We start from the raw sequence: 19,820 nt of genomic DNA, 5'->3' as shown, positions 1-19,820 counted from the left end.
ACGATTTTACCATTTATGTGTTTTAAATGCAATTTTTTATCCTGTATTTTTGTTTTAATTGATTTATTGTATTACTGTTTTATCTTTTTATAGTGTGATTTGTATTATGTTGCCTATGTTTTGTCCTATGTTGTTTGGGCCTCTGCCCCATGTAAGCCACCCCGAGTCCCCGCGGGGAGATGGTGGTGGGGTATAAATAAAGTATTATTATTATTATTATTATTATTATTATTATTATTATTATTATTATTATTATTATTATGTGGTAGACCAGAAATCCAATCTGTCTATTAGACAGACTATTTAGGGGCCACATTAGTAATTAAGAGCCAGCTCACAGATTTGTTGAGTTAATAGCTTCATTTTAATTTATCTTAATGGGAGCTATGTCTATTTAATAAACATAGGTGACTGTCTATGATAATTAATCCAGGAGAGTTTTTTTTTTTTACAGTTATGCATGTCTTATCTTTCAACACATTCCTGTGTGTGGATGAATTGTTATCATTTGCTTTTTACCAGGCCATAATAAGAAATAATGAGCCTTTCAGCAAGCCATTCAATTGATAGCTGACAAAAGTTCAAAACTAAGTCCTACATATCTAAGGCCCCATCTACACTGCCATATAAAATCCAGATGGTCTGCTTTGAACTGGATTATATGGCAGTGTAGACTCAGATAATCCAGTTCAAAGCAGATTATGTGGATTATTTGCTTTGATAATCTGAAGTAAATGACAGTGTAGAAGGGCACTTAGGCAACATTTAAGATCACTTCATCAAGATAACAATGTGGATTAAAGATTCCATAGTCTGCTTGAGGTTTGTGTAGACAAGAAATATTTTCCTACTGAGATCCCTTGGGAAGCAGGGATATCCATGGGCACGTGCATGCTCCCAGACTATATTCAGAGGAGATCTATTCTTGTAGTCCTCTTCTACACTGCCAGATAATCCAGGTTATCAAAGCAGAAAATCCACATTATCTGATTTAAACTGCATTATCTTAGTCTACACTGCCATATAATCTAATTCAAAGCAGGTAATGTGGATTTTATACAGCTGTGTAGTAGGGGCCCTAGTTTCCACCACAAGCTAGAGTTTCACTGTGTGAATTGGACAACCCTTGTGTCAGTAATGAAACTACTTCCCTGCCTCCCAGTTATTCCTTGTGTCAGCCACAAAGAACCTTACTCATACGACTTTTTAAAGTTTCAACAATTTCAGAGACCTACAAGAGGGGATGACAAAAAAAAGAAGCAGAACACCTTCTTGTATGTGTAGGGGGGAGAGAAGGATAGGATACTGATGGATCCAGAAGGTCTATTGTGAATGTTAGTGAACTGGAGGCAGGGAGAAGCAGAGCTCTTTCTAGAGCGGAAAATATCTGGATCTGTTCTCAGAACATTCCTCAGTATGCATCCAGTTCTCTGTTGCTTCCTCTACCATTTGTCTGCAACATTATGCCTTTTCCCTTTCCAGCCAACTCCAGTAATAGCAATGTGTAGTGTTGGCAGGAATAAAAATGGCACAAGAATATTACAAAAGAAGAAGCATAAGTGTTGTCCTAGAATCTAGCATTCCCCTGAAGGGGTGGGAGCAGCCCACGGGGTGGGTGGGAATTGGCAGAGGGAAGCAATTGACACTCCATGACTGCCTACCCCTCTATTGGATCCTACATAGTTTGGTGGAAATAAATGGGTGCCTACTGCTCATTGAAATTTTGCATATTTAATGTAACCCTGGTTGGATCTACATTACCAGTATAGACCTATATAATTCAATTCAGTGCAGTTCTAATCGCATTACATGGGTCTACACTGACCATATAATGCAGTTCAAACTTCATTATTTGGCAGTATGGATCCAGCCACTGTTATTGTGGCTTAAGAAGGGTTGAATTGCTGCAGCTGATTTCTGATTTCTGTACATTTTTTTTCCTTAAATACAGTATGGCCGTCCAGGGATATAAAAGGCCTCTTGAAGATAAGGATTTATGGTCCCTAAATGCAGAAGACAAATCGGATGTGGTAGTAAAAAAGCTCCAGAAAGAGTGGAATAAACAAAAACATGAAAGGCTACAGTAAGTAAGATCTGTGGATAAATAATAGCTTTATATTGTACTCTTAATAAAAGAATTGTGTGCTGTTGTAACCCATGGATCTGTTTATGGATCTGTATCCACATATCTGTATTTGCATAATTTAAATAATTTACTGTCGTTATGATGATCATAAAGGATAAAGGAAGTGGTGCCAATGCAAAACTATCTCATGGTGTAAATACTTTGCTCATATTCTAGTTTAGTAGTTCCCCACCTTTATTTGACCAGGGACCACTTTGACCAGGAACCACTCTCCAACATTAGTACCAAAAGGGTTATGGATTGCTTTTTGGTCAACTTTAGATTTGGTTTGGTTATTTGGGATGCTGAATCAGAAAATTGCATTGGATAAGACCACATCAGCTCTAGTTTCTGATACAGAACATATGTCATCCAGTAATTGCCATCTGCTCACCCACAGAAAACCATATTTAATAATCTAGAGGTGATGTGGTCTATCCAGTGCAATTTTCTAAATCAGCACCCCAAAGATGTTGTTCTGAGTTCCTTTCGTGGGTAGTCAGTCTCTCCCCTCCCAATATCCCCATTGCCTCAGCACTATCCAAGTATGGGACCAATCAATAAAAACGGTAGCTTCAGTTGAAATTGTAATGATTAAAGGTGATGCCACTCAAACCTTTGTTTTACTAACGATCAGTAATGATTACTAACGATCAGCAGAAAAGAATGGGGAGGGGGGGGCTTTGACTTTTTAAACTCTTTTGAGCAATTTTCTAAGCATTCTGGAGCATACATACCTCAACCACTTTGGGCAATAGATGGATGATACTGATGCTAAAATAATCATCCTCAAATTGATTTGAGGCCACATTCTCCTCTCCCTGCTATAAGGATTGACTTGCCATCCAGCAGTGATACAATGGGTCTACTTCATCTGGGCCTAGTAATTGCATTTAGCTCAGATGAACAAATTTAACAGGATATGGATAATTTTTAATTAGAGGTTTGCATTTTTCCTTATTCTTGAGAGTCTGAGAAGCTGCTTTAGTGTTAACAATTTAATTTGCAGTCAGCTGACAAGAAGGGACAAGAATGAAAGCATCTTCCTTGGGAACTTCCTGGTGGCCTCTAACCCCATTCAAAGTATCAGATGTATTTCATATCAATATCATACATTCTCCTGATCATGTGTAGGTTTTTTGAAATCTAATTGGGAATGCTCCCCTTACCCTCTCCATAAGCTGTTCATTTCGCATCCTCTTATCTCTGTGTTAATAAATCCAAGTTATAAACATTTCTTAACAAAGAAGCAAGCATTTATCTTATCTGAAGCTATAACCAGGAATTTATGTCTTATAGCTATGTTGTCTGCTGGCTCGCAGCCCGTTCATAGATATTAGACGAGTTATATGGTAAAGTCCATTCTACTCAGAATGCATATAGATTATTTAGTAAATAAAGCACCCCCATGTCAAATCTCCCTGTGTATAATTTTGACAAGCAAAAATATAGAAGATCAAGGAACTGTTGACTAAAACTGTGGGGCTGGAGGACCCTAACATGGGACTGGTAAACACTCTTTCGACACTCACCAGTTACCCTGCCAGTGACAAATTTTGAAAATATAAGATATACAGTATGTCTAGTTAACTAAAAACAGCAAGCCAAACGTCTTGTAAAGTGACGGGCCAGCTTCCAACACCACCTCTGTTTTTCAGAAAACTTTAAAAAGCAGGTAGCCACCGCCCATCACTTTATTTTTAAGTGTGTCTGGACATATAGTGAAGAAGAAAAAGGCAAACTAGAGGATGAGGAGATCCTGGGAATTTTCTACAACTATCATTCCTTCTCTGCCAAAGAGTGTGTGACTCATGGCAGTTAAAGGGGTGTCAAGTTGCATTAATTCTACCGTGTAGATTCAGCCTATGTTGGATACACAATCCAATGCAGCCATCAAAGGCTCTGGGCTCATTCTAACAGGATAAAATGATAAGAGAAAAGCACATATCTCTAATCTTTACAGGGAGTCTGCTTGTTTGCCTGATGTTGCAGAAATGTAGACACACTCAAAATAAGATTACCATCAGTGCAGCAAATTCTGTTTATGTTTGAGAAGACTCTACAGATTCACATTCTTAGAGTTTCTAAAAGATTGTGAAATATACATCTGCATCATGCTTCTGTCTGCTTTTTCACCGCCCAGTTGGTGCGGAAAGGCACAGAGCCAATGTGGGCTGCTTTTTCTGCTCATCAAGAAATGCCCAATCAAAAACAGAAGTCTTGAAATGCTCCTATTTGTGTGCTTTAGGGCTAAATTCAAAAAGAAGCTCATTTTCGGAAATTGGCAAGCTGTCTGGCCTCTGAGAATAAAATCGCCTATTCTGTAAATGCATTTACTGGAAATGGATCAAGACATTTCAGACATCTCAATACAGTGGCAGATTATGTCATAACAAATGACTTAATCCCTCAGGTGCTATAGGACACATCTAACAGGGCAAATGTAGGCGTTTAGTGGGTCGGGCGTTTCCTCCTGTTTTGTGAAGCTGTTACTTCATTAAATAGGAACTTAACTCTTTTAGTTTGCTCCTTCCAGTCACACCTACCCTGTTTCCCCAGAAATAAGACAGTGTCTTATATTAATTTTTGTTCCCAAAGATGTGCTAGGTCTTATTTTCAGGGATGTCTTATTTTTCCATGAAGAAGAATTCACATTTATTATTGAACAAAAAATTGAACATTATATACTGTATAGTAGTTTTCATCACAAACCAGCATAACCAGACAAACTGTGAATCCTATCAATAATTTCTTGTTACTACCATTATTTTCATGTACAACAATCTATGGTACGTACATTTACTGATCCTGCATGCTCTGGTGTTCTGCATCTAATATATAAACCATGAAATCTAATCTCTTAGATAGTAGCCACAGATGTGAAAAGAGTAGACAAATGTAAAAGGCTTCATCATAAAAAGTTATTTTGTATTTATTTATTTATTGGTTGATTTATTTATTTCAAACATTTACATTCCACCCTTCTCACCTCGAAGGGGACTCAGGACGGGACACAACATATTTACGGCAAACATTCAATGCCAGAGCACAACATACCATATATACAGCAAACATTCAATCCTGCAACATAAAATAAACTATAATTGTTACATGTCAGACACCAGCCAATATAAACAACTCAGTTTATTGCAAAAACAACACAAAAGAGCCCAAGAAACCACCAAAAGGAGGCTGAAACACTTTCTTTTCAGTGTGAGGTAACAATGTCCACAAAGAACTCAAAAGACCCAAATTTGGGATATAATCTGGATTATCCTGGGAAATAATCCAGATTAAAACAAATTTGGTTGAAAAGGCTGGAAACTCGCTCCACCTGCTGGTTGGTGCTAAACAAACACATGAAAGCTACCAGCAGTAACCCACAGTGGCCAAGGCCACACAATGCCCCAAAACGTTGCTAAAGCAAAACCACATTGTAAAGGAGAAGTCACAGTCCAAGGTAAACACAAAGAGCCAAAGCAACGGAGGCAAGCTGGCAGGTCCCAAAGCAGTCTTCCAAACACGTCTTCTGAAATAGAGATCCAGAAAAGCGCCCAACAAAACACCTTGCCAATTGCAAAGTTACATTAGCAACAAACTTACTTTTATCTACAAGTCCTCCTCTAAACTTGAGCCAGCCAACGCCCCCTCCACAGCTGGTTGCTGCAAATCCTCATCAGAGCTGGAGTCACCCAATGCCCCACCTCCAGCTGCAGCCCTTCAACGATCTCTCCAGCCAGACCACCTTCTATCCAAACCCATAACTCCCCAGGATCCATCTGTATCTTCTCCGTGCCATTCCTCAAATGTACCACTGCTTGTGGGCTCCTCAAGAATCTCCCGGATCTCCTGAACCTTAGTCCAATCCATCACCTCACTCCCAGAGTCTGACATCCCATTCTCCTGACTCCCAGCCCCACAATCCCCTTCAAAACTCTCAAAGGTATCATCATCAGAAGGCTCCATAAGTATTTCCCAAATTCTCTTCCTTTGTTGCTCCTTATCAGAGTCCTGCTCACTACCAGTTTTCCTGCCTCTTCTAATACAACTAGTAGGATCTCTACTTGAAGACTCCATCACAACAATAAATATACCTAAACACTAAAAACAATTAAAAACAATTATCTCCACTTTAAAATTAGTTGTTTAAAAGCCATCTAATATCAGCCATACCGAATCCTATCAGTAGGGAGAAGTTTCCTATTGTTGCCTTAAGGCATAGTCAAAAGGAAGACAGGAGCAGAAGAATCGGTATTATAATAGTCCATAGCTTTTATCTGGGGTTTACATAAATCTTTCATCCAAGCTGGTCTGCATGTTCCAAGTGTGACTTATGTTAATAGATTGTATTAAAAATGGTATCTGCCAAGTAGGAAGTGTAGTAGGGAAACTTAATCAAGTTAATGGTCAATTCCATTAAGATAACTTCCAGTGTCTCTCCTACATTGATGTGTGTAATGTTATACTCTGACAGAAGTTAAATTCTAACATTTGACTTTTAAAATAAGATATACTGAACAGTTCTTTCTTGAAGATAGACTGCTGGGTTTAACTAGGCCACAGGATAACAAATATTTTAAGATTATGAATACATCTTGTTTACCTAGCCCAAACTATAATGCATCCCTTCCACCAAATTTATAGAAGTGCTTTGGTGATTTTTTTCTTTAGGCATTACCTGCCCCGAGACATGATATTGTCCTTTCTCTTGATCTTTATTTTCCCAACATACTTAGGAAGGCTCATAAAATGTAGGAAACCAAAAGATAAATATGCCTAAATGGAGTTGATTCTTTGAGAGATAAATCAATTTGACTTGTAGAATTGGAGGTGGTATTGAAAGCGTCTGGGAGATAAGAATCCAAATCAGGGTTCCAGATTTGAGAGCAGCAGAAGGAATTGCTTCAAAGGAATACTTAAATAACCACTACATGATTACAGACTCTATTACTACAGTCTTTCAAGCTAAGCTGTATGAAGTGCAGTCAAGAAAGAAGTTGGGAGATGTCACAAGAAACACAGTATAGTTTCAGTTTGTGTCCTTGTCTTGAAGTGTAACAGGGATGGCAGCATTCTTGGAGCCAAAGTTAGTAGGAGGGCCATTTAATCTGCTGCAAAATAAATAGTAGTTAAATTTCAAATAATTAGGGTAATTACTGTCAGACATACAGCAGTGTAGTTGAACAGGTTACACAGCCTTTTCTAACTAAGTAAAATGGTTTCATCTAAGGCAGTATTACTATACAGATCATAGAACCAAAATCTTTAATTCTTGGAATGCTGCTGCTTTGTTGAGCAAATAGGTCATACACTTATTGCTTAGTAAGATGAGGAAGCTATCAGATGCAGACATTATTATGCTTGCCTTATCCATGGCTTTAGATTACAGCTTTATGTTGAGCACAGAAATAGAAATTGTAAAAATCAATCTTCATATCTTTTCGTTATGTTAATTGGCTATTCTTACACTCAAACAATTAATTTGATAGATTGACATGGACATCAAGGAATGTGTCTGTATTCATAACTCTTTTGGAAGCAATTGGGAAAATGGTGAACAGATTCCAGTTCCATTGCCTTGAGAATTTAAATCACAGCTATATTACAGTTCAATATAAAGAATGTAGATCTTTGTGTGGAAAGGAGGGCATTAAATCAAATACAATTTTAAAATAAAGGCAATGCTTTAAACCATAGTTGGAAATCATGTGACATTCCAGGTGTTGTTTGTCCAGGTCCTGGCTGTTCAATGGCTAAGAGTTGCAATACAATATGATGTGGAGGCCCATATGAGACCTTTTCCGGTTTTAAATTGAGAATTTGGTTATTAATTAATTCCCTTTTATTTTCTAAGCACAAAGAAATGCCTACTTATGATTGACATTGTGATAGCCCTGTGTCCTATTAAGACAACTTTACTGTTACCACATTAACTCTGTCTGGTTAGGCTATAGACTTATTGTTTTCATTTATTATTTGAAAGATACTGTCAGTATTTATAATGGTATACTTTATCTCAATGAACTATAATGTCTCATTATTCTAGGAAAAAAGATGTATCCTATACAAAAAATCCAAACAATGTAATGAATCATATTGCTGATGGTCCAGGGGAAACAGAAATCTTGTTAAGTAGTAACACAGAGCAGAAAGAGCCATCATTTCTCAAAGCCCTGATCAGGACCTTTGGCCCTTACTTCTTAATTGGCTCCTTCTTCAAATTGATCCAAGATCTATTGGCCTTTGTCAACCCCCAGTTGTTACGGTGAGTACCATTTTCCTATTGGTTTTCATGCATAAGGTAATTTTCATATTTGTGATTAATTTGTTGAATTCATATAGAAGAGGCAACAGCTTTAGGAACACAGATTTGGGTTTGGCTGTGGTCTTACTTGCATTTTGCCCATCCGGTAAAATCTAAACTTCACAAGCTACATGAGGAGAGTTTTGTTTATTGAGTTGACTCCTTGCTTGAATGGGGAAAGATGTTGATGATGAAACTGATCAGAAATACCCCCACAAATATTGTTAATATATGTTGACTTTCTCATGGAAGCACTTCAATGGGACATATGATAGGCTCCCACATGGACATGATCCAAGTACTGTATATACTCGAGTATAAGCCAACCCAAATATAAACCGAGGCATCTAATTTTACCACAAAAAACTGGGAAAACTTATTGACTCAATCATAAGATAAGAGTGGGAAATGCAGCAGCTACTGGTAAATTTCAAAAATAAAAAGATACCAATAAAATTACATTAATTGAGGCATCAGTAGGTTAAATCTTTTTGAATATTTATATAAAACTGTAATTTATGAGAAGACTTACAACTCTGTTTTACCTATATGCTTGAGGATAAATCGACCCGAATATAAACTGGTCAGGACCCTCACTCGAGTATAAGCCAAGGGGGACTTTTTCGGCTCTAAAAAGCTCACTAGCATATGGAGAGGAGGAGGATTAGATAATGAGAGATCATTACCGGGCCCCGGGCTGAAAACTATATCGTATTTAGACCTTCCTAGTCCACGCCAGCCCAGTAATCATCGTTTGAGCACATAACCAACCCACACCGTGAACTCTAGTTGGCTGTTGTAAATTAATGTAGATGTTTGTTTGGATTTTATTTTATTATATAATTTTGTTTGACTACATGTAGTTTAATTTATTGATGCTAGGTTTAATTTACTGATGTTAGGCTTTAATTTGATGTTAAATTTTAATGTTATTTGCATATGCAGAGGGCCCTGGTGGCACAGTGTGTTAAAGCGCTGAGCTGCTGAACTTGCAGACCAAAAGGTCCCAGGTTCAAATCCCGGGAGCGGAATGAGAGCCCGCTGGTAGCCCCAGCTCCTGCCAACCTAGCAGTTCGAAAACATGTAAATGTGAGTAGATCAATAGGTACCACTCCAGTGGGAAGGTAACAGCGCTCCATGCAGTCATGCTGGCCACATGACCTTGGAGGTGTCTACGGACAAAGCCTGCTCTTCGGCTTAGAAATGGAGATGAGCACCAACCCCCAGAGTCGGACACGACTGGACTTAACGTCAGGGGAAACCTTTACCTTCACCTGCATATGCGTGGTTTGTCTGGGATTTTATGTCAGTATTTGTTTGTTTACAGAGGTATTGAATGTTTGCCATGATAAAAGTGAAATGCTCTGCTGTGAAGCTGCAGCATTTCTCCAGATTCTCAACACATATCAATTCTGTTTTTACACAGTAAAATGTGCCATTGCCATAAGTATAGGACTGCATACACAGTATTGATATTCATATTAGTCCTGCACCGCCACTCCTATTTGCCAGTTTGGCCTCCTTAAAAATAGAAATTCAATTTTTAAAAACAACAACTTTAAGGTGACCCTTAGCCTTGTTATTTGAAAATAGAATGAAGACTGGCATATTACCCAAATGAATCTGGTGTGTAAAGTCTTGCTGCTTTTGCTTTGAGTAAAAGGAAGGACTGTTCTGCTCTCTTCCCCTTCTACTCTCTGCATTTTTCACCTTGTTGTTTTATTTATTTCAATCTTCTTCTTAAACAGCATATTAATTGGCTTCATTAAGGATCAAAGTGCTCCCTTATGGTGGGGATATCTGATTGCAGCTTTGATGTTTTTCTCTGCTGTGCTGCAAACAATCATCCTTCACCAGCATTTCCAGTACTGCTTTGTTACTGGAATGAGATTGAGAACTGGCATCATAGGGATGATCTACAGAAAGGTAAGGCGGAGGGAGCTGCTTCTCTTGCATTGCCAGCTAGAGGCAGAAATTGTTTTGTTTAATTAGGGCAAAGAGGGATAGGAAAGAGGGAGGGAGGCATCTGCTGGGAAATCATTCCCTCTGTGTGTACTTCTCAGATCAGTATCTGCACGTGGGCGATCTAAACACTAAACAAAAGAGGCTGCCTATGTTGCTAGAAAACACACAGTGCTTGGGCTGTGATTTTTATCTCTCATATAATTTTGCACAGGAACTATTATTGGCTTATCAAATGTAAACTTCTTTTTCTGAAGAATCAGTAGGCAGATGCTATTACAGACTAAATTAGTATAACGCCTAGATGATTTTCATACTGCATGTACTCAAATATGGCAATTAAATGTACAAAGGCCAGCTACACAATGTCCATCTGGACATACATTTGCCTTTTGGGGTTGTGGATGCATAAATTAATCCTGTGAAAGACCCAGGCCACTTCTACACTGCCATATAAAATCCAGATTATTTGCTTTGAACTGGATTACATGGCAGTGTAGACTCATATAACCCAGTTCAAAGCAGATAATGTAGATTATCTGATTTGTTAATCTGGATTATATGCCAGTGTAGAAGGGATCCCAGGTGTGTAATCTCTGGAGACCATGTGCTTCAGGCATTGACCAAAGGCTTTTTAGTCTCAAACGTCTCTAATGCCCTATACACTGGAATATGTTATTTATTTATTTGCTGTATTTTTATCCCACTCTTCTTGCTCTTGCACGGGACTCAAAGCAGCAAATGCCACATATTCCACAACATAAAACCAATACATCAATACGATAAACAATAAAACATATAAATGTATACAACTATTAAAAACATAAATAAAACATAGTACCCAGGTCTAAGGTCGTCATTTGTGTGCTACCTTGTGATGATTCTATATTGCACTAGCCAAATGCCTGATTGCAAAGCCAGGTCTTCACTTTCTTTCTAAACACCAGGAGGGAAGGGGCCAGTCTGATACCATATTTCTTGGTATTTACAGTTTATTCATGACTTTTGAATAATCCACATTCCATGCATACATGAACTGCTAGTGACTTGCCACATTAGTTTCTTAACACTTCCATCAGGAACTTTAATCTAACTCTGAGCCCAAGTTTATCCACTTCCAACAAAGTGTTTGCAATTCCTTGATTCTGACTTCCATCATTATTTGATATTACTCTTTTATCATCTAGAACTGGTTTATCTGGTGCTTGGGTACTGGATGTCCTAAAGTAGGCTGTTAGGAATTGTTGGAGTTGAAGTCCAAAACACCCGGAGAGCTGAAGTTTGTCCATGCCTGTCCTAAAGCCATCCTGCTGCTATTGAGACCCTCTTTAGCTGTCTTCTCCAGGAGCTAGGACTTTCTTGTCATTCACATTGTGCCACGTGGAAGCAATACCTGGCAATGTTTGACTGATAATTTTGCATCTGTATGACTGGTTGCTCTCCATTCAAGCAAACACCCACTTGTCTGGGAATGAATCATGTGATTCTGGCATTTTTAAAGAAGTAGCAGTATTAGTCTCTTGCAGAATAATGAGGAGGAAAGGAGGAGAGAAAAAAGGAATATGGCAGCACCTTTAGGACTAGCTGGTTTTTTATTTTTGCATGAGCTTTTGTAGATGTAAACCCACTTTTTAAAATGTAATGCAGCATGATATGAAAGCCTCAGATTTCCCCCTCTTTTATGGTTGTAGCATGGATGCATTCATTTCACAGTTGTGTAGCGTTTTTCATGTGTTGGTGTTCTTATGAAGGAATGGCTAATATCATTTTTACTGATTAGTTATATTCAAATCTCACCTTTCCTTCAGTGAGCTTAAAGTGGCATACAAAACTTTCCTTCTTGCCATTTTACCTTTACAACAACCCTTTGAGGTAGGTCAAACTGAAAAAGAGTGAGGCTCCATCTACACTGTCATTATAATGCAGATTGAACTGCATTACATGATCAGTGTAGATTCATATAATGCTGTTTAACTGCACTGAACTAGATTATATGAGTCCACACTGACCATGTGTAATGCAGTTCAATCTGCATAATAATAGCAGAGCAGATGGGACCTGAGCGGCCCAAAGAGTGAGTGCCATGACTCAGTGGAGCAGTAAACCCTACTCTCCCAAATAGCAGCCAAATACTCTGACTGCTACAGTATGGTAGTTTTCTTAGGTTATTAAGTGGTATGTGCTTTTTGTGGTTGTGGCCAGAGACTTCAGAGTCTTTGTCCATTTTATGTATTGTTTTAATATTTGTTTGGATGTAAATTGCCCTTGCTTCAGCTTTTGTGCTGCCTGTTTTTCCTAGACCACAAATTTTATTATCATCCCAGGACCTAATTACCATTTTGTTGCATTTTATAGTATACAAGGCAAAAGGGATCAACAGGAAAGTTGTAAGCAAGACTGCCCAAAGATTAACACACAGATCCAATGTTATCCGCTAATTTATCATGACACATTTTTTTAAAAATATTAATCAGATTTGTTTAAAACATTAATATTAAAATTAAGCAACTGTGTAGCAGTTGAAAATAATTCTTGAATTAATAGTTCCTACAATAGGTGAACAGTATAGTGTAAAGCTAACTAATATAAGTGAAAAGTTGAATATCACATAATTGTACACACAACGCTGTGGATGTGCCTGATGTGTTGTACACGATGTGCCCTTTTCTCTGCATCCCTGCTATAGCTGCTTTTAAAATCCTCGAAAATAATGCTCATTCTTGCCAAACCATCTTGTTATTCATATGTTTTTCAAGTCACACAAGCCATTTATATAAAACAAGATTGTACCATACACCAGTTTGCTTATGTTTTGAGTACTCAAATGAGTGGCTTAGAGTGATATAATACATAATAGAAGGCCATGTCTTTCATGAGTACTAGGCTTTTAAACATATATTTACATAAGTAATGTGGATGAACTTTTATGATTAGCTGTGATGAACAGCTGCCACATAAAAAGACTCATCCTATGATTCTAAAAATCCAGTAGATAGGAGGACCACCTTTAAGTGATAGATTGTTGTGCTGAAGTGGCTTTCATCAATTGTTCAGTTATAATAGGCACCATTTATGTAATATATTTCAATTAATAAAAGCATTCCAAATACAACATCAATGCAATTCTTACAACAGCCCTATATTCAGGCTGTGGAAGAGAGAAACATGTCTTGCTTGTGGCTATGCTGAGTTAATGTTGAACCAGAGACATTCAGCTCATCATTCGATTTTATAGCCATCTACACTGACCATTTAACACAATTCGAAGCTAGCTTCAAATTGGCAGCCAGACAACAAACTCACACAAAGCATGCGAGAGAAATCCCTTAATGCACAACAGTTCTTTGTGGTTTGTGTAATCACCATTCGGACCTCAAACTGGTTCCAGGATTTCCTATAAAATCATCTGCATAACCAAACCACTTTTTAAAATATTACTTGCATTAAATGGTCAGTGCAAATGGGGCCCATGTAAAGGTGACCTCTGAGAGGCACAAGAACCAAATATTAACCAATTCAGCTTGCCTTTGAATTTGAAAAACCAAAAAAGTGGTATTTCGTGCAAGGTTTTTAACCAAATAGGACTTTGGCATTAAGCACCATTATTTTGACTGTCCCTAGAAAACACATAATATATTCCCATCAGCCAGTTTCAAACAGCAGGTGTGAAGTTGTATTTTGGACTAATTGATGTCTCAGAGAAGGGCACCAAAGGCAGCCCCAGGACTGACACAATTGCTGCAGTCCCATCTGGAGCTACCCGGAAGAGGAATAATAGTCAGGCCATCTGCTGAGGACAAGATACAGTGGGCACTCTAGCTAAAGCTGATGGAAAAAACTCCAGATGACAGAAGCGGCATGAATTTCAAGTGATAGGATAGGACTGATCATGTTTCCAAGTGGCAAGTGTGATACTTCATTACATTCCAATCCACTTCAGTCCCTTGAGCAACACATCAGATATAGCAGATCACAAGGACAGCATAGGAAGGACCAGAATGCACTATGTTACAATAGCAAAGGGGTAGAAGTCAGAGTGCTGCATGCGTAGCCTTCAGTACTAGGTGAACACCAAGGGACCTTGTTCAGCCAAAAGGCCCGACAGCTGACTAAGCTACTTATTCTCTCCCAATATATAATCTGCCTTGGAAAGCTATTATAAGAGGGGGAAATAGCGTGCAATGTTCTGAACTCATTCAATGAAAGGCAGAATGAACATGTCATAAAATGAGAAAATATGTCTGAATGACAAGAGTTTCTCTCTCTGTTTCTCTAGTCTTTAGTTATTACCAATTCAGCAAAGCGTTCTTCCACTGTTGGAGAAATTGTCAACCTAATGTCTGTGGATGCCCAGAGGTTTATGGACCTGACTACTTTCCTAAATATGTTATGGTCTGCTCCGCTCCAGATATGCCTTGCGTTATACTTTCTCTGGCAGGTACACAACTTCTTCAATTTGTTCTCTGTGATATAACACAATGCAGAGCCATTCAGCTAATGCTTAAGACTGATCTTGCTGTAGGGTAAATTTATTAGAGAGTGTCATATTGTGAGCAACCTGTGGCTCCCAGCAGAATTCCCAGCACTTGTTTTCAAAATGTTCTATATAAATAAGTGATTAACTGAGGACATGGAACTAGAGGCCCACAGATGAGTCACAATGTGTTTAGCTTTTTAGAAGCTATAATACGAATATGTGAAGGAAATGTGTGAAGATGGGCTTGAGTCATGGATGGGGAAATCATCACATTATGAATTTTGATTTTCAAAGCTGTAGTGGCAGTTGGCAGTCCTCTGTACAAGAAATGTTAGATAGACAGTAAAATGTATTTGTTGGTTAATTTCTGGTCTGCTTTTGTCTCTGTACAGCAGGGATTGGCAAGTGCAGCCAGGCTGGAAGAAGCATTCAGGCATATACTCGAGGGCGTACCTTTTAATATATATGTTATAGAGTAATTGATTTTTAGCTGAGATTGGAGAGAAGGGGATAGAAGCAAGCGTGTGATTGTTGGCAAACAGAAGGGAACTCGGGATTGGAGTGAGGGGGATAGAAGGAAAGGGTGGAAATGTTGTATACATAGGATAATATTTTAAGCCAGGACTGAAATGAATGGATTGAAAGGAGGGAATGGGAGTATCAGTAGATCAAGGGAGAGATTCTGAGGTGGGGCTGGAGGGAGGGAAGGAAATAGAAGAAGAGGTTTGGGAGCATTTACACCACATTTCTTTGTCATAATAAGTTGAGACTTGTGTGTGCCAAGACATTGGGTTTAGACTTGGTCACATCATCAAGATATCTCATTATGTGTATGCAAGTATTTCAATATCTGGAAGAAAATTGAGAATCTCGACAAGTCTGGTCCCAACCATGCTGGATAAGGGATTTTCAACCTGTATTCAATTGCCTTTCATACCTTCCTCACTTGTAAAGCTTGCATGTGCCTCATATAGTAAAGAAAGAAAAGGAAGCCTATAGGGTTTTCTTTTGCTGAAAATCCATTCAGGCAACTTTGTGTTTTTCATTGGAGAATTCTTTGTGTTTTTCAGTGGAGAGATCTATTTTCCCTTTGTCTGAATGCAGGAGAACATAATGATAACTGATGTATTTTACATCCTTTGAAGAGTTTAGGACCTTCTGTGCTGGCAGGAGTGGCTGTGATGGTCTTACTTATCCCACTGAATGCTGTGATTGCGATGAAAACCAGAGCATTCCAGGTAGGTAAACTATGCTCTTTTATGGCATTCTTTGCAAATTAATATTGAATTGGCTTGCCATGTCTCCCTGCTTAAAGGAATATATACGTGTGTTTACAGCATGCTTCATGAAGAGCCTTGCTTCTCTGTTCACCTGCTCTTACATCATTGCCAATCTTTGTTCTACATATGTCTGTGAGACTTTTGTTGAACCTGTTACCTGTATCTAGTTTCTGATCATGTTTAGCCTTCTTTGATAAAATACAATCCTAGTATCTGCTGGGGATATGTTCCAAAGGCCCCCATGGATGCTTGACATCTCAGATAATAGCAAACCTTATATTTTGGGTATATTTGGGGCAGAAGCAAACCATAGAGTAGCAGTGGAGGACCTAAAGAGGCCCACTAACATTTCTGGGGGAATATCTTTTAGACTGTAGATAAGTGAAACCATGGCTACTGAGTCTGTAGATAAGGAGGCGAAACTGTATTGTGCTAGGAATCTTCTGAACCTGGACACAGTTTGCTTCCAGTCATCCATGATTCAACATCTAATAACAACAAAAAATCTAATTGCAGCTTTGCAATAACAGCAGTAACCTAAGAAGCAATAAACAAAAGCTCTACAGAAAAAAGACAAATCTTCTGATACAGTAAGTTGCTGACAGATCAGATAAGGGTTCATACAGATCTCTTCTGTGAGGGCTAGTTCATGGTCCAGAATTAATAAAAGAACTAGCTTGTTGCCAGAGCCAGCTCTAGGTATTTTTCAAGTGTAGGCGAACAGAATTTTGGCGCCTCTCCCCAAACCAATCACTGAAAAATAAAAGCGTTGGATAAGCAAAAATATTGGATAATAAGGAGGGATTAAGGAAAAGCCTATTAAACATCAAATTGCATTAAGATTTTACAAATTAAGCACCAAAACATCATGTTTTACAACAAATTAACAGAAAAAGCGGTCTCGACTGCGCCCCCTTATGTTTTGTGCCCAAAGCGACCACTTAATTCGCCTCATTGTTGGACCAGCTCTGCCTGTTGCTATAGAGCCCAAAAATATTAATTTGAGAGAATACAGAATCCCCCAGCCAGCATAGGTTCTAGGAGCTGTAGTATAAAAAGTAACGTCCCAATTTCTGGAACTCCATGACTTTTTAAGAGTATATTGCAGGTCTGTTCTTAATGAAAAGTAGCTACAGACATTTGTTAACATTTTAAAGATTCAACTAAATGAATTTGGAACTTGCCTAACTGTGGTGTAGCGGTCTGAGCATTGCATTACAACTCAGGAGGCTGGGTTTCAAATTCCTTCTCAGCCATGAAACCCCCTGGAATACCTTGAGCAATTTACATTCCCTCAGCCTCACAGGAAACCAATGGCAAGCCTCCTCTGAACAAATCTTGCCAACCCCCTCCTGGTTGGCTAGTTTTAGGATCGTCATAAGTTGGAAATGACTTGAGGGCACACAACAATCAATACTGACCTTGCTTATTTCTTGCATTTTCACTAATACTGAGTATTAACAGTGCAGCCCTTAGTGTTTCTTATTCCCTCACTGTCCCCAGTTTCCACATCACTGTTCTTGTGTGGGTTGTCTGTTGAACAAGAGCACATCTTGAAAAGTATCAAATGAAAAATAATGAAAAACATAACATTTAATGCAGAACTATACGATGCTTTATGCTATTCTATCTCTGTTTTTAGAAAAAAAACCTACATTTTTTTTCATTCAAGCTGCTTTGCCACGGCCCCTAAAGAAACATGATGAAAGAGTTCAGAAGAAAGCCTCTGTGCATGATTAATAGTTTTCATGGTTCCTTTTTGATGGTGGGACTGCCTGGCAGGGAAGTAATTCTGGTCTTGGCATGGTTCTCAGTACAGAAGGAACAAAATACAATGCTTATTCTTCTTGTGTCTGATCTCTGTACTTCACACTCATATTTGAAATTGCTGTATACAAAGCCACCAGGGACAAACTATAAAGAGTCCAAGTGAAATAGAGTCTGTATCCAAACAAGCAATGGTATTCCCCATAGTAACCTATGGATGTGAGAGCTGGACCATAAGGAAGGCTGAGCGAAGGAAGATAGACACTTTTGAACTCTGGTGCTGGAAGAAAATCCTGAGAGTGCCTTGGACTGCAAGAAGATCCAACCAGTCCATCCTCCAGGAAATAATGCCCGGCTGCTCACTGGAAGGAAGGATATTAGAGGCAAAGCTGAAGTATTTTGGCCACATCATGAGGAAAGCTTGGAAAAGATCATGATGCTGGGGAAAATGGAAGGAAAAAGGAAGAGAGGCCGACCAAGGGCAAGATGGATGGACGGTATCCTTGAAGTGACTGGGTTGACCTTGAAGGAACTGGGGCGGTGACGGCCGACAGGGAGCTCTGGCGTGGACTGGTCCATGAGGTCACAAAGAGTCGGAGACGACTAAATGACTGAGCAGCAGCAGCATCTAAACATGCATAGCTTATAGAGAATCCATCCATATGAGTTGTTGCTTATTCAGTAGTTAACAAGTCTTACCTAATTGTAAGTAGTTCTTCAAGATAAAGTCAGACTTTTTCTGAACATCTAGTGCTGCTGATATTTTCAACTGGAAATGTCAAAGTAGATAAAAACAGGTGGTGTTTTTAAAAACAGATTTTCACATTTAAATTAGATTTTTAAATTTTAAATTGATTTTTAAACTTTAATTTTCTTTTGAAGAGTAACAGGATAAATATTAATTCGACTGAAAATAAGCTTGTTAATCTTTGAAACTGAATCCATACCTTCTTCTAAATGATGTATTTCTATGTAAATCATCTTTCAAATATAAATATTTACAGCCTGTATGACTTGCAAATTTTGGATTACCACTATTTTTTTAGGAATTAAATGAGGAGTATCATTAGGAAACATGAGTTGAAGAAATGACCTGAAAATGATTTCTGCTTTAATTGCTTATTTAAAGCATGTGATTTAATTATGATTAATTCAGTTGTGTGATTTAAGTATGCTTTACTTAAATCAATGTAATCTGCCAGGGACCCTCCAGGTTCAAAGTTTGAGCTCTGCCAGTGAGCCATTCCAGGTACAAACCAATGCAAGGTAGCTGTAAGACCACTCTTATCTGTGTGAACTGAAGGCTGGTGGTGCTCATCATAAGATCTGTGATGATTATTGAGATTTCACCTGCTGAGATTTCACAAGGCCAATTTACTTGCAAGCCTAAGCAGGTGCACAAAATTAGAAATCTGTTTTCATCATACTTTCAGTTGTTAAAATATCTCTGTCATTTCTTGTTCTGGTGAAGAAAATGGAGTTGTGAGCAGTGTCTCTGCGAGTTGGCAGAGCACTGGGACATCCTTGGGAGTTTATCCAACTGTATGGAGTTGAGAAATACTTTTTCAGAAAGAAAAAGAACAGACACAAACTCTTCAAGACTCAAAGGCTATCACCTTCCCCACTGAAACAGGAGAAGGAGAGAGAGAGGATGGGGAGCCATTGCGTACCCCAGCGAAATTGTCATGCAAACAAATGGAGACAGAAGCAGCTTTGATTCACTTCTTAAAATACTATATTTATATGTCTTTAAAACAAACTAAAATACCCTTAAATTTATTTATTTATTTATTTACAGTATTTATATTCAGTTATCAGTTTTGTGAACAAAAACATCTCTAAGAGGTAAACTGTATTCTTTTTTCCTCTGTTGGAAATTGTAGAGATAAAAAAGGACTTTAAAAA

General features: G+C 38.3%; 1 protein-coding gene across 2 annotated transcripts in view; it reads left to right on the top strand.

The window, feature by feature from the left end:
* abcc3 (ATP binding cassette subfamily C member 3) overlaps window positions 1-19,820 on the top strand; it is a 100,581-nt gene that overhangs the window by 29,597 nt on the left and 51,164 nt on the right. For both annotated transcript variants that reach the window (XM_008104523.3, XM_003217307.4), the window contains exons 7-11: window positions 1,952-2,083; window positions 8,172-8,390; window positions 10,178-10,355; window positions 14,668-14,829; window positions 16,014-16,106. In XM_008104523.3, the coding sequence (XP_008102730.1) occupies window positions 1,952-2,083; window positions 8,172-8,390; window positions 10,178-10,355; window positions 14,668-14,829; window positions 16,014-16,106 (784 nt within the window). The remainder of the gene's footprint in view (window positions 1-1,951; window positions 2,084-8,171; window positions 8,391-10,177; window positions 10,356-14,667; window positions 14,830-16,013; window positions 16,107-19,820) is intronic.

This window comes from Anolis carolinensis, chromosome 2 (genome assembly GCF_035594765.1).
Source record: "Anolis carolinensis isolate JA03-04 chromosome 2, rAnoCar3.1.pri, whole genome shotgun sequence".
Classification (NCBI taxonomy): domain Eukaryota; kingdom Metazoa; phylum Chordata; class Lepidosauria; order Squamata; family Dactyloidae; genus Anolis; species Anolis carolinensis.
This window is presented reverse-complemented; position numbering and strand designations above follow the sequence as displayed.